The 15,270-nt window shown below is 36.2% G+C and overlaps 1 protein-coding gene across 9 annotated transcripts in view; it reads left to right on the top strand.

Moving 5' to 3' along the window:
- The window catches only part of ZFAND4 (zinc finger AN1-type containing 4), a 102,786-nt gene that overhangs the window by 71,314 nt on the left and 16,202 nt on the right, over positions 1–15,270 (top strand). For all 9 annotated transcript variants that reach the window (XR_011423857.1, XR_011423862.1, XM_014733975.3 and 6 more), the window contains one exon: positions 6,435–6,582. Coding sequence is in view for 7 of the 9 variants with exons in the window: in XM_014733975.3 (XP_014589461.2) it covers positions 6,435–6,582 (148 nt within the window). In the remaining 2 variants the exon portion in view is untranslated. The remainder of the gene's footprint in view (positions 1–6,434; positions 6,583–15,270) is intronic.

The following is a 15,270-nucleotide window of genomic DNA, read 5'->3' as shown; positions in this document are numbered from 1 at the left end:
TGGCTGTTGGCTAGAGGCTCCCGTCAGCTCCCTTCAGCTCCCTTTTGATTAACTCAGAATCAACTGATTTGGGGCCTAAATTACATCTGCAGGATCCCTTTACCTGTGCCATATTCTGTTGGCTAGAAGCAAGTCATAGGTCATGCCCAAGCTCAAGGGTAGGAGAATATCCAGGATGTGAGCACCGGGGATTGGGGATTGGGGGCTGCTTTAGGATTCTCCCCACCACAGAGTGTTATGTGGAACAAAAGGTCAGACCCTTTCTTTGTGGCCACAGAGAGCAGATGGTGACAAACGGATGTTGACTTGAATGTGTCAGGATCTGGTTAGCACTTCAAAAGTGGCATAAACGTGTGGGCTAGAAGTAGAGAAGAGGGAGCGGTGAGGGCTGCAGCCTTAGTCCAGTGTCCCTCACTTGGACCATGGATAGAATTTTTCACACCAGTCTCTCCATGTGCCAGCTTCACTGTCATTTTGGTTTTCTCCTTAGCACATCCACTGTTGGTTCCTCTTTCTTAAGGAAGAAAACCTGAGCTCCTTAGCTTAGCATGGAAGGCCCTTTATAACCTGTCATCATCAGTTTTTAAGGTCTCTTTCATTATGCCATGTTTTTGCACATCTTTTTCCCTTTGCTTGAAATGTCTTTTCCTCCTTTTACTCCATTTTCTCCCCAGCCAACTTCTATTTGTGGTTAAGACGTAGCCCAAATATCGCTGGTTACTATTCCTCTCAAGATAATTTTTAAATTTTTCTTTTCCTTTCTATTTACCTACCAGAATTGGACAAGGAATAGGGTGAATGAGAAAGGGGGGCTAGAAAACTTTCTCTGGTGATACCTTGAAGAACATTTATCTTGCCTTTTTTAGGAGAGGCTTTCTTACTTTACAACAGAGGGCAGCAAGCTTTTTCTGTAAAGAGCCAGATGGTAGCCACTTGAGGATTTTTAGGCCAAGAGATAAAATCAAAGATACTGTGTAGGTATTTACATAATAAGAGAGAAAACAAATTTCCACAAAATTTTTATTGACAAAATTCAAAATAATAATAATTGAATACTTTTGAGTGTCTGTGTGTATAAATCAGGTCTACTAGTGAGAAGAATGGAATTCTTTTTTGTGGGAGTAATATTTTACTTACTGGGGGTTGAAAGCTACTGTTGCGTTTCAAATTTGCAAATCATTTGCAAAAGTTCATCTGTTAATATTGCTCTGTAATGAGATTTTATGTATTTTATATTTGAAAATTTCTTTTCACACAGACAGGTACTGTCAAATACTGATGTCAGTCCACGAGCATATGCTTTTAACTGAGCATGTCCATCACTTGGAAGGCATTTATAGAATTGTATTAGAGTCTTCTCTTGCTTTTTGCATTTAGCATGTCATTACGTTGCAGATTAATCGTGTCCAGTTGAAGATAGGTGGAACTCCTCAATTACACGTTTAAATAGATTTTGAAATATGGAGATTTCTTTTAACTCACAACGAGGTATGAAAACGCTGCTGGGAGTATACTTTGAGTTCAGAAAGTATGTGCTGGAAATTTGTGTGGGAATGGAGATCTCACTTCATTTTTAACTTTTGAAAGTGTGCCATCCATGTGATTCAAAGTAATGCTAGGTGTTGTCAAAATGACATTACTGCAGTATAAGTTTCTCATGTAAGTACTGTTTTGCCTTTAATTTTAAGCAGAATTCATTAAGAAACATCATCAAGTATACAGCAAAAACTAATTTCCAAAGGCATTTAGTGTTTGACAGTAGCAGTTGAGGGGGGGTTCTTCTCATTCAGAAAAATTCAATGTCAGCCCTGAGCTAAAAAAAACAAATCACAATAAAACTGCTTACTGCTGTGCCATTTGAACCAATGGTTAAGTACATGAGACAAATGAAGTTTACCGTTGACACTACTGGTTCGATAATACACGATGGATTCAAATATTTACTGCACAATACCTGCTGATGAATAATACAATAACTATAGCTTTAAACACTTTACAATTTCATTAGCTTTTTAAATTTGTCCAACTAAATTTTTTTTCTGATCCACACATTTTTTTACTTCATCAGTTGTAGCAGATTCAAGTTGTACTGAATTAGTCTTTTAGGAACTTCTTTGAAAATATTCTTACCTGTAGTTGTTTCATGCAGACTGTTCATCGGAGCTAGTTCTTCAGTCACTTCAAACTTGGTATTGATGCCCTGAATAAACAAAAACAACTCAACAGTATCGATAATTTATGTTGACTCATCAAAAGCCAAGGAAAACGACTCCCAGTCATTTGTTGTCTTTTTTTTTTAACTTTTTATTAAGATTATGATAGTTTACAACCTTGTGAAATTTCAGTTGTACCTTATTGTTAATCATGTTGTAGGTGCATCCCTTCACCATTTGTGGCCTCCCCTCACCCCCCCTTCCCCTGGTAACCACCAATCTGTTCTCTTTGTTTATATGTTTAACTTCCACCTATGAGTGGAGTCATACAGCGTTCATCTTTCTCTATCTGGCTTATTTCACTTAACATAGTACCCTCAAGGTCCATCCATGTTGTTGTGAATGGGACAATTTTATCCTTTTTTAGGGCGGAGTAGTATTCCATTGTGTATATATACCATATCTTCTTTATCCAATCATCAGTTGATGGGCACTTAGGTTGCTTCCACATCTTGGCTATTGTAAATAATGCTGCGATGAACATAGGGGTGTATGGGATTTTTGGAATGGCTGATTTCGAGTTCTTTGGATAGATACCCAGTAGTGGGATAGCTGGGTCATATGGTATTTCTATTTTTAATTTTTTGAGAAATTTCTATACTGTTTTCCATAGCGGCTGCACCAGTTTGCATTCCCACCAACAGTGGATGAGGGTTCCTTTTTCTCCACAACCTCTAACATTTGTCACTTTTTGTTTTGGTTATTTTTGCCATTTGTCTTCTTTTTTAATTTATTATTGATGTTGATTCCTATGTTGTCAAATCTTCGAGAAATTGTTCTTGCTGAAGGAGTAGTCTCTAAATAAGTTTATTTTCTCGGGACACATTTCTTCAACTGCTATGATTAAACATGGTTTAATTAATTCACTATTGGTAAGCAGATTTCCTTCCATGGCTAGTAAATAAGCCACTCAGAAACTTATTTTGGTTGCAGTCTCATTTTCATTTTTTATTTAAAATTTTCTAATTTTTCTGACCTGCAAGTTGGGAGTATTGTGATGAGTCTTTAGTCTGGTAATGTCCAAATACGTTGTTTTTCTTAGCACAGCTGTAGTGTCATTGCATAATAACACAATGCTTTGCTATTTAATAGATAACAGAATAATCCACTCTCTGCTCTGCCTTAAAACTGCAATTTTGCAAGTCCACTCTTGTGTTGATATGTTGGGTAATATATTGGTAATAAAAAAAACCTCTCATGGTACAGTGATACACGTGGCACTCAAAATACCGTTGAAGTATGGCTGTGCCGCTATGATTTGTACTGTGCCAAGCCACAGTGCAAACCAGTGAGAGAGCCATATACAATCGCTGTTGTGGCTACTTAGCTCTTGCCAGTGTAGTGCAAATGTAGCCGTAAGCAGTATGTGATCAAGTGAGTGTGGCCGTGTTCCAATAAAACTTCCTACTTATGGACACAAATTTGAATTTCATGTAATTTTCAAATTTTATAAAGGATTATTATTTTGATTTTTTTCAAACATTTGAAAGTGTGGAAACCATTCTTAGCTTATGGGCCACGTAAATAAATGGCGGACTGAATTTGGCCTGTGGCCGTAGTTTGCTAATTCCTTCTCTAAGAAGAAACATTGAGAATTGGGTGCTTATTTGATTCATTCTGATACAAAATCTAGTATCAGTCATTTTTAGTCTCAAATCTTTTTGGTTAATTCTGCCACCTTACTGCTTTTATAAGTGGAAGGAAATAAAAGGAGGCATTTAAGACTTAATTAAATGGTAACTTGTCTGTGAAAGTCACATGAAGACTTGGCTTTGGGATGAACAATGGTCATGTTGAAATAAATACGACATTTGCCCATCTCTTATTCTTTAATCATATTATTAGATTAAAAGGTTTATAAAAAGTTAAATGTAGCATTCAAGAAAATATTTAGAAATTCAAGAAAATATTTAGAATATTTAAATATAAAGAAGGATATTTTTGGATTAAGTTTATAAATTACTATGTTATCCTAGTCTGATAACATCTTTCCATTTAGAGAAAATTTGTGGTTGGCTTCTAACTGATCTCATGAGTTTATGCTTTGTGAGAGAAAACACAATGATGTGATTCTTTGAAAAAATTAGGTGAATTTAAAAGTGTTTTTTATCCTTTAAAATGCGTCAAATGAAATATTTATCACGATTGTACTTTTTTGTGTACATATATACACACATGTGCGCGCGCGCGCGCACACACACACACACACACACACACACACACACACTGTTCTCCGTGGGAAGGCAGTAAAGAATCAGTTTTTTATATCAGGAATGTTGAGTCAGAAACCTCTTTCAGTATTCAGCATGGGTACTTAAAATACCACAGGATATAACAGAGAAGTACTCAGAGTTAAAATATTTCAAGGTAACCAAGCATAGAGAGTATATACTTGAATCATTTTTTCCAACTCCAAGAGTGAACTGGCAAAAATCTTCACTCAGCCCTCCTTTTCAGATATAGGTAATCTCAAGACAAGAGCCTTCATGTACTATAGTTCTGTCACTTATTTGGGTACTAAGTAAGGTCTGTTGTTTGGTCCCTGGGAAAGCACCAGGAGGTGCTGTAGAGAACAGACTTTGGAACCAGACAGATGGGAGATTTAAATTTTAGGTCTACTATTTACTAGCCGTCTGGTCTTGAACAAAATCAGTTAACCTCTCTCAACTGCAGTTTCTTCATTTATAAAATGGGATATAATATCACCTTATATAGTTTTTGTGAGGATTAGAAATAATATGTGGAAAGTGCCTGGCAGAGTAGGCATTCAGTAAATGGTAGCAAAGCTAATCTCGGTATGTCAATTTTCATGCTGTGGTAGGCATCTACAACAGTAGGACTCATGGCCACGAGTCAGCCACTAGGGACTAAATTGGTTATGGAGACCAATTCCTGCCATTGTTTTCTGATACCCATGCTGACTCTGTGTGTAATTAACCCACGATTTCAAAATATCATCAGTTCACCTTGTAAAATTTAGGAGTGAGGCTATCTACTCTCTCCTTGACCTTTGTGTGGTGATAGTATGTGCTTCAGAAATGTTATGGAATATGCCCTATTAAGGCCATCCTAAATTGTTTCCGTTTCTTACAGCCATATTGAAATCTTATTAACCTTCATACTTCTTTAGCATAGATACATACTTCGGTTTTCCTATAAGTCAGTCAGTCATGGTAACTAATACACATTCTTAATCTGCTCTATTTAAAATTTTAGTCATTTTTCAAATATGCTGAGCTCATTTTTCTTTCAAACCCTTACCATTCTAATTTTCCCATTATTGAAAAAGCTGAATGAAATTTCAATAATGTTTGTGTTCAGTTCAACAAACATTTATTGCGTATGTGCTAAGCACAATGCCAGGTGCTAAGACTAGGAATATGGATAAGGCCTAATATGTGCTTTCAACTTGCTAACATATGGGACAGTAAGAAGGAAAGATAGACATGTAAGTATAAAGGTGATGATAGTGTGGTAAGTGTCATTATCTTATGCAGTCAAAGAGAAGAGGCTCCAAACCTAATTATGTTAAGGTATGAATAAATGTCATGGTGATGGACCAGTAATTGAAATGTTTTCCATGTTTAGTAATTTGTGTCACGACTGGACCGAAGTGTCTCTTTTCATTTTAAAATCTATGTATTCTAGGTGGCTACATTTCCAACACACTGAAAAAAGTCTCGTTATCCTTATTTTTTTGTTGTTGTTTTTTAAGAACAGAAAATGTTCTGATGACACCTATGGATGAGTTCCCTTTTTAGTGAGAATCCTCTCAGGGTGAATAAAAATCTGCACTTTCTTCTGCATCAATTTCTTTTTCATTCTGGTTAGTGGAAATCTGATCAGACTATGATCTAGGTTTCACAATTATCAGCCATGGTGGATAAAATGGAATCAGAAAATTCTTGTGGAAATGGATTTTGCTTCTAAGGGAATGATACAACAGGTGCCAAAAGCTCTTCACTTATGGTATACTGACTTCAGAAAAGCTCAGCTGTACTAAATTTTCAGTAATGCTAGATCGTGATATTTATCCCCATTTATTTGTTTTCTCCTAAGAAATATACTTTTTGAGATAAATTTGCCTTAAATTTACATTGACAAGATAGATTTATTGTTTTGTCATTGGCAGCATCTGTCATTTCTATTGCACATAGAGTATTTTTAGTTATTGGGCAGGTATCAAGCACATCTCAATAGAAATTCTCGTTTTCTTTGCAGTGGTGGTTCTGTGTATAATTTGTACACTGATGAGGATGAAGAAGTTGAGCCTTCTCCTTCTGGGCAACAGATAATTGAAAATTCAATAACTATGAATAAGATGAAGCTGCTGAAGGCTAAGATGGAGAACATGAATCTCAGCAAAAAGGTGAAGCTGTTGGCACTCGGCCAGGCCTTTCTCTAGTTTGTCCCTGCAGGGCTTGCAGCACTAAGGTCTGTTGGTAACTGAAAAAACAATTATAAAGCGTTATTCATTTCAAGTGTCTGGCCTCAGTTATTTATTGAGATATTAAAAGTGATGAATTGTTTTTTTATAGGCCAGCAACACATTTAATGTGATCATACTGCATTTAAAATAACTCATGATTTTTTAAAATTTCGTAGTTCTAGAGCTAAGAATAACGAAGATAACCTATTCTTAATCTTGTAATGATTACTTTTTAAAACACTCCGCTAATATTTACTTATTAAGGATATCTCCTATGTTTGGGTGTTGATAAGGGGTATGCTTTTGTTCAGCTTTACTAGATATTGTTGGTTTTTCAAAGTGATTTCAAAATAATTGAGCCAATTTTCATTCTGTTCAGTAATGAACGAGAGTTGCAGTTTTTACGTATTTTTGCCACTATTTGGTATGGTCCTTTTTAAATTTTTGTCATTCTGGTTGATGCGTAGTGGCATCACATTATGGTTTTAATTTGCGTTTCTCTGACTGATGAAGTTGAGCACCTTTTATATGTTTGTTGGCTATTTGGATATCCTTTTTTTTTCTTTTTCTCTTCAAAGATTTTATTTTTTCCTTTTTCTCCCCAAAGCCTCCTGGTACATAGTTGTATATTCTTGGTTGTGGGTCCTTCTAGTTGTGGCATGTGGGACCCTGCCTCAGCGTGGTTTGATGAGCAGTGCCATGTCTGTGCCCAGGATTCGAACCAGTGAAACACTGGGCCACCTGCAGCGGAGCACGTGAACTTAATTACTCGGCCACGGGGCCAGCCCTGGATATCCTTTTTTGTAAAATGGCTTTTTAAATCTTTTCCCCATTTTTCCATTGAATTGTATGTTTTTTGCTTACTGATTTTTTTGAGATCTTTGTATATTCTGGATATGTCTTTTGTCATATATATATCTCCACCCTATTTATTACTTTGCTTTTTTACTCTATTAACAGCACGTCCCTGTTCCTTTATTGAAATATAATATAATATAGTTCACAAGTCTTTAATGTACCGTTTGATAAAATTTTACATTTATATACACTCATGTAGGTACAACCCAAATTAAAATAGGACCTTTCTCTCTCTCCGGGTTTCCTTATAACCTTGCCCAGTCAGTACCTACCTTTCCCCACTCCCAGAAATAACTATTCTTACATTTGTCGCCATGAATTAGTTTTGCCTGTTCTTGAACTTCGTATAAATGAAATCATATAGCATATACTCTTTGTTTTTTGTGTGTGTGAACATAATACTTTTGTAATTCATCTGTGCTGCCTGTATCGGTTCATTCTTTTTTACTGCTGTGTACTATTTCATTGTATGACTATACATCAATTTGTTTCTCTTTTCTCCTTTTGATAGACATTTGGGTTGTTTCTAGTTTTTGATTTTCATCAATAAAGCCGCTTTGAACATTCTTATACATATTTTTGGTGGACATATGCACTCTTTTATCTGAACCTAGGAATGGACTTATAAAGTCCACAATGGTTAAAATGAAAAAGACTGATAATATCGAGCATTGGTGAGGATGTGGCACAAACTGGAACTGTCACTTTGCTGATGGGAGTGTAAATTAATTCAGACACTTTGCAAAACTAAAACAACTAAAAAACAACTAAAGCTACACATACACGCACCCTGTGACAGTTCTCTTTTCTCCACATCCTTGCCAACACTTGTTATTTTTTCTCTTTTTGATAACAGCCATTCTGACAGGTGTGATGTGGTATCGCATTGTGGTTTTGATTTGCATTTCCCTGATGGTTCATGATACTGAGCATCCTTTCATGTGCCATCTGTATGTCTTCTTTGGAAAAATGTCTATTTAAGTCCTCTATTTTTTAATTGGATTGTTTGATTTTTGATATTAAGTTATGTAACTTCTTTATATATTTTGGTTATTAACCCCTTATGGGATGTATGATTTGCAAATATCTTCTCCCATTCAGTAGGTTGCCTTTTTGTTTTGTTGATGGTTTCCTTTGCTGTGCAAGAGCTTTTTAGTTTGATGTAATCCTATTTGTTTCTATTTGTTTATTTTATATTTATGTTTATATATTTTTTATATTTATGTTTTTATTTATTTAGTTTTGGTGAGGAAGATTATCACTGAGCTAACATCTGTACCAATCTTCCTCTATTTTTTGTATGTGGGATGCCACCACAGCATGGCTTAGTGAGCAATGTCTGGGTCCATGCCTGGGATCCGAACCTGTGAACCCTGGGCCGCCAAAGCAGAGTGCACAAACTGAACCACTACACCACCAGGCTGGCCCCCTGTTTACTTTTGTTTTTATTGCCCTTGCCTGAGGAGGCTGGTCCAAGAAAATATTGCTAAGACTGATATCAAAGAGCTGACTGCTTATGTTTTATGGTTTTAGGTCTTACATTCAAGTCTTTATCCATTTCAAATTTATTTTTGTATATGACATAAGATAGTGGTCCAATTTCATTCTTTTGCCTGTAGCTCTCCAGTTTTCCCAGCACCATTTATTGAAGAGACTGCTTTTCGCCGTTGTATATTCTTGCCCCCTTTGTCATAGATTAATTGACCATATATGCATGGATTTATTTCCAGGTTTCTTACTCTGTTCCATTGATCTATGTATCTGTTTTCATGCCAATACCATACTGTTTTGATTACTATAGTTTTGTAGTACAGTTTGAAATCAGGGAGCATGATACCTCCAGCTTTATTCTTCTTTCTCAAGATTGTTTGGCTATTCAGGGTCTTTTGTGGTTCTATACAAATTTTAGGATCTTTTTGTTCTGGTTCTGTGAAAAATGCTCTTGGTATTTTGATGGAGATTGCACTAAATCTGTACATTGCTTTGGGTAGTATGGACATTTTAACAATATTAATTCTTACAGTCCATGAGCCTGGTATATCTTTACATTTATTTGTGTTGTCTTCAATTTCTTTCATCCATGTCCTACAGTTTTCAGAGTACAGATCTTTTGTTTGCTTGGTTAAATTTATTTCCAGATATTTTATTCTTTGTGATCAAATTGTAAACAGAATTGTTTTCTTAATTTCTCTCTCTGATAGCTCGTTATTAGTGTATAGAAATGCAGCCAATTTCTGTATATTAATTTTGTATCCTGCAACTATACTGAATTTATCTATTAGTTCTAATAGTTTTTAGGTGGAGTCTTTAGGGTTTTCTATATATAGTATTATGTCATCTGCAAATATTGACAGTTTTACTTCCACCTTTCCTATTTGAATGCCTTTATTTCTTTTTCTTGCCTAATTGCTGTTACTAGGACTTCCAATACTATGTTTAATAAAAGTGGCAAGAGTGGGCATCTTGTTCCTAGTCTTAGAGGAAAAGAGTACAGATGTTTACTGTTGAGTATGATGTTAGCTATGGAATTGTCATATATGGCCTTTATTATGTTGCTGTGTGTTCCCTCTATACCTACGTTCTTGAGAGTTTTTATCATAAATGGATGTTGAATTTTGTCGCATGCTTTTTCTGCATCTATTGAGATGATCATATAATTTTTATCCTTCATTTTGTTAATGTGGTATATCAAGTTGATTGATTTGTGGATTTGAACCACAATTTTGCATCTCCGGAGTAAATCCCTCTTGATCATGGTGGATGATTTTTTTCATGTCTTGTTGACTTTGGTTTGCTAACATTTTCTTGAGGATTTTTGCATCTATGTTCATCACGGATGTTGGCTTGTAATTTTCTTTCTTTGTGGTGGCTTTATTTGGTTTTGATATCAGGGGTGATGTTGGCTTTGTAAAATGAGTTAGGAAATGTTCCCTCCTCTTCAGCTTTTTTGAATAAATTGAGAAAGATGGGTTAACACTTCTTTCCATGTTTGGTGAAATTTACCTGTGAAGCCATCTGGTCCTGGACTTTTGCTTTTTTGTGAGTTTTTCAATTACTGATTGTTTCATTACTTGTAATTGGTCTATTCAGATTTTCTTTTTCTTCATGATTCAGTCTTGTCAGGTTGTGTGTATCTAGGCATTTATCTCTTTCTTCTAGGTTTTCCAATGTGTTGGCATATAATTGGTCATAGTAATCTCTTTGATCCTTTGTATTTCTGTGATGTCAGTTGTAACTTCTCTGTCATTTCTGATTTTATTCATTTATACCCTCTCTCTTTTTTCCTTGATGAATATGGCTAATGATTTATTGATTTTTGTTTATCTTTTAAAAGAACCAGTTTTTAGTTTCATTGGACTTTTCTGTTGTTTTTTTAGTCTCTATTTCATTTATTTCCACTCTAATCTTTATTATTTCCTTCCTTCTCCTAACTCTGGGCTTTGTTTATTCTTCATTCTCTGGTTCCTTTAGGTGTACAGTTAGATTGTTTATTTGGGATTTTACTTGTTTCTTGAGGAAGGCCTAGATCACTGTGCACTTCTCTCATAGAACTGCTTTTTCTGTTTCCCACAGATTTTTGGAAAGTTCTGTTTCCATTTTCATTTGTCTCAAGGTATCTTTTATTTCCTCTTTATTTCTTCATTGACCCATTGTTTAGTTAGTAGCATGTTGTTTAGTCTCCACGTGTTTGTGTTTTTTCCAGTTTTCTTCTTGTAATTGATTTCTAGTTTCATACCTTTCTGGTAAAAAAGATGGTTGATAGGATTTCAGTCTTCTTCAATTTATTTAGACTTGCTTTTTGGCCTGACATGATGTATCTTGGAGAATGTTCCCTGTGCAGTTGAAAAGAATGTGTATTCTGCAGTTTTGGGGTAGAATGTTCTTTATAGATCTGTTAAGTTCATCTGGTTTAATGTGTCATTTAAGGCCATTGTTTCCTTATTGATTTTCTGTCTGGATGATCTATCCATTGATGTAAGTGGGGTATTAAATTCTGTACTCTTATTATATTCCTGCCAATTTCTCTCTTTATGTCTGTTAATATTTGCTTTATATATTTGGGTGCATAAATATTTGCAAATGTTATATCCTCCTGTTGAATTGACCCCTTTGTCATTATGTAATGCTGTTCTTTGTCTTTTGTTACAGTCTTTGTTTCAAAGTCTGTTTTTTCTGATATGTGTATTGCTACCCCAGCTTTCCTTTGTTTTCCATTTGCATGGAATATCTTTTTCCATCACTTCACTTTCACTCTGTGTGTGTCTGTAGATTTGAAGTGAATCTCTTGTAGGCAGCATATTTATGGGTCTTGTTCTTTTATTCATTCAGCCACCCTGTGTCTTTTGATTAGAGCATTTAGTGCACTTACATTTAAAGTAATTATTGATAGGTATGTACTTACTGCCATTTTGTTAGTTATTTTCTGCTTGTTTTTGTTGTTCTTCTCTGTTCTTTTCTTCTTTTGGTTTTTTCCCTTGTGGTTTTCTTTAGTGTTGTGTTTGAGTTTCTTTTTATTTTTTGTATGTCTATTGTAGGTTTTTGGTTTATGGTTATCATGAGGTTCATACATATCAACCTGTGTATATATACGTATATAGCAGTCTATTTTCAGGTAATAATAGCTCAATTCAACACATTCTAAAAGCACTACATTTTTACTCCCCCACACCATGTTTTATGTTTTTGACATCATATTTTACATCTTATTTTGTGTGCCCCTTAACTACTTATCAAAGTTATATTTGATTTTACTACTTTTTTCTTTTAACTTTCATGCTAGCTTTTTAAGTAGCTGATCCATTGCCTTTAGTAAATATTTGCCTTTACCAGTGAGATTTTTTTCCTTCATATGTTTTCTTATTTCTAGTTATGGCCTTTTCTTTTCTGCTTAAAGCAGACCCTTAAACATTTCTTGTAAGGCCAGTTTTGTGGTGATGAACTCCTTTAGTGTTTGCTTGTGTGGGAAACTCTTTATCTCTCCTTCAATTCTGAATGATAACCTTGCTGGGTAGAGTATTCCTGTTTGTCAGTTTTTCTCTTCCAACACTTTAAATATATCCTGCCATTCCCTTCTGGCGTGCAAAGTTTCTGCTGAAAAATCAGCTCATACTCCTGTGGGGGTTTCCTTGTATGTGACTTTTAGTTTTTCTCTTACTGCCTTTAAGACTGTTTCTTTATCTTTAACTTTTGCCATTTTAATTGTAATATGTCTTGGTGTGAGTCTCTTTGAGTTCATCTTGTCTGCCACTCTCTCTGCTTCCTGGACCTGAATGTCTGTTTCTTTCCCTAGGTTAGGGAAGTTTTTAGCCGTTATTTCTTCAAATAAGTTTTCTACCCCTTTCTCACTTCTCCCTCTGGGACATCTATAATCCAAATATTAGTATGTTTGATGTCATCTCAGAGGTCCCTTAAACCATCCTCATTTTTTTAAATTCTTTTTGCTATTCTGATTGGGTGCTTTCCACTATTTTGTCTTCCAGGTCACTGATCCGTTCTTCTGTAACATCTAATCTGTTGTTGATTCCCTCTAGTGTATTTTTCATTTCAGTTATTGTATTCTTCAGCTTTGATTGGTTCTTTCTTATATTTTCTAACTCTTTGTTGAAGTTCTCACTGTGTTCCTCCATTCTTATGCTGAGTTTGGCGAGCATCTTTATGACCATTACTTGGAACTCTTTATCAGGTAAATTACTTGTCTCCATTTCATTAGTGTTTTTTTCTGGGATTTTACCTTGTTTTTTCATTTGGAACATATTTCTCTGCCTCTTCATTTTGTTTGACTTTCTGTGATTGTTTCTATATATTAAGTGAAACAGCTACCTCTCCTGGTCCTGAATGAGTGGCCTTGTGTAGGAGTGTCCCCTGTGTAGACTGCATATGGTGGATCGCTTTGGCAAGCTGATAGAGCTGGAACAAGAGCAGTCTGGGAATTCCTTAGGTTCACTGTGTCTGGGCCACCTTAGTAGGCTGGCCAGGGGTGGCATGGGTGAAGGCCAGGGGAGTCCTGGGGTGCACCACACTGAGGCTGCCCTGGCAAGACTGTTGGAACTGATTTGCACATGGGCCAGATGTGTCCTTGGGCACATTTCACTGGGGCCACCCTGGCAGGACAGATGGAGCTGGAGCACATGTCGCTGGGTCCTGGGGCTCACTGTCCCGGGGCATCCTTTGGGGAACATCTGCACCCAATGTGGACCAGGGGCCCAGGGTTCACTGGGAAAGCCTTAGCAGGCTTCCTAGAGCATCTAGATCATCTCCTGCCCACACTATTGAGGAGGAAGGGAATGCAAAAAATGGTTCTGGCCAGCACCTCCAACCCTAGAGAAAGTTCCAGCAGTTCCCTGCCTGTTTGGCAGATGCTGTAGGATTAACGAGTAGATTTTTTCCTTCCCTATATTATAGATGCCCTTTAAACTGATGCTTTTTTGCTGTGCACAAGGTAGGCAAGCCTGTGCATGGGCCCCTCTGTGATTTCCCTTCCTGCTGCTGGTCACCGCATTATGGGGGTGGGGTTCCCATCTATAGTGTATCTCCCTCTCTCCTACCCATCTCTGTGTGTTTCCTGTGTTCTTTGTTGTGCAGCAGCCGTTCAGTCAGGTCTCAATTCTTCTTCATTGAGAATTGCTGTATATGTAGGTGTAGATTCAGGTGTCAGTGGGAGGAAGTGTTCTCAGGGTCTTCCTACACTGCCACCTTGGACCTCTCCTTTTTAATTCTTTATGTCATTTTCATCCTCTTGGCTGTCTTCATACCTTCTTCAGTAGTTTTTATTAAATATTCAGTAGACTCTAATCTCCCTTGGGTACCTTGTAATTTAGTCTTCATTTCTAAGATGAGTTAGTGCTTTTCAGATTATTTTCTGGGTTTGATCAACTCTCATTTCTTATCTTCCCCCTTTTTTTGTCCATTGTGTTGTAAAGTTTTAGGTTTCTGATGTGATGTTGCTTTTAAAAAAATATCTGCAAATACTAACTTAAAGATATTAATTCAGGTCGGAGTGTTGTGATGCAGGTTTATTTTGTTTCATTGGGGGAAATTTTCGTTAGCTGAAATGTTCTGATTCTCATTTTCTGTTTTATTTTTATAGGAGCTTTGTATGGATTTGGTCTAGCTTTTTATATTTATTTTCTGATTTTTGGGGTTTATTTAATCACATAAATATTAACAGTTGTGTGTAGACAAAGGTGAGGATTTTGTGTGGCAAAGTAAGTTTCTTATTTCAAGAGCACCCTCGTCTCTCAGTATAGTGAAATGCAGTTTTTAAAATCAATGGCATTCTTCTATTGGAGCATGGAGGTGGTATGTTTTCTGATTTTGTGATTCCCTCTTGTGTCTATAGGATTCTTACTTTCACTTTCTTGCTGCCTTCTTTACTTTCACTATCAAGTTCTCAATGAGTGCCTTTTCCTTCCAATTTACCCCTTCTTACCCCAGAAGTGGTCCCATCTTGAAGCTCTCTCCTCAGGTCCTAAACAGTTCCAAGTCACTGGCTTTTGATTTCCTCATAGCCTGTGTTTTAATATCCTAGATCTTAAGCCTATCTTCAGTATTTTCATAATCAAGTGGGATCTTCTCTTTTGTGGGTTTATTTTCTCTTTGTTCCATCAATTCTAGGTTATCCACACCTTAGTTTTTCCACTTCTTCCTTCCTTCTTCCCTCTCTCCCTCTCTTGCTCTACACTCTTGCTTGTCTCTCACCACAGGCATATGCTTTGCAGATGAGTCTCCTGGATTTGGGTATTTTCCTTCCTACAGGTAAATTGAAATTAA

This window comes from Equus caballus, chromosome 1 (assembly GCF_041296265.1).
Source record: "Equus caballus isolate H_3958 breed thoroughbred chromosome 1, TB-T2T, whole genome shotgun sequence".
In the NCBI taxonomy this organism is placed as follows: Eukaryota; Metazoa; Chordata; class Mammalia; order Perissodactyla; family Equidae; genus Equus; species Equus caballus.
This window is presented reverse-complemented; position numbering and strand designations above follow the sequence as displayed.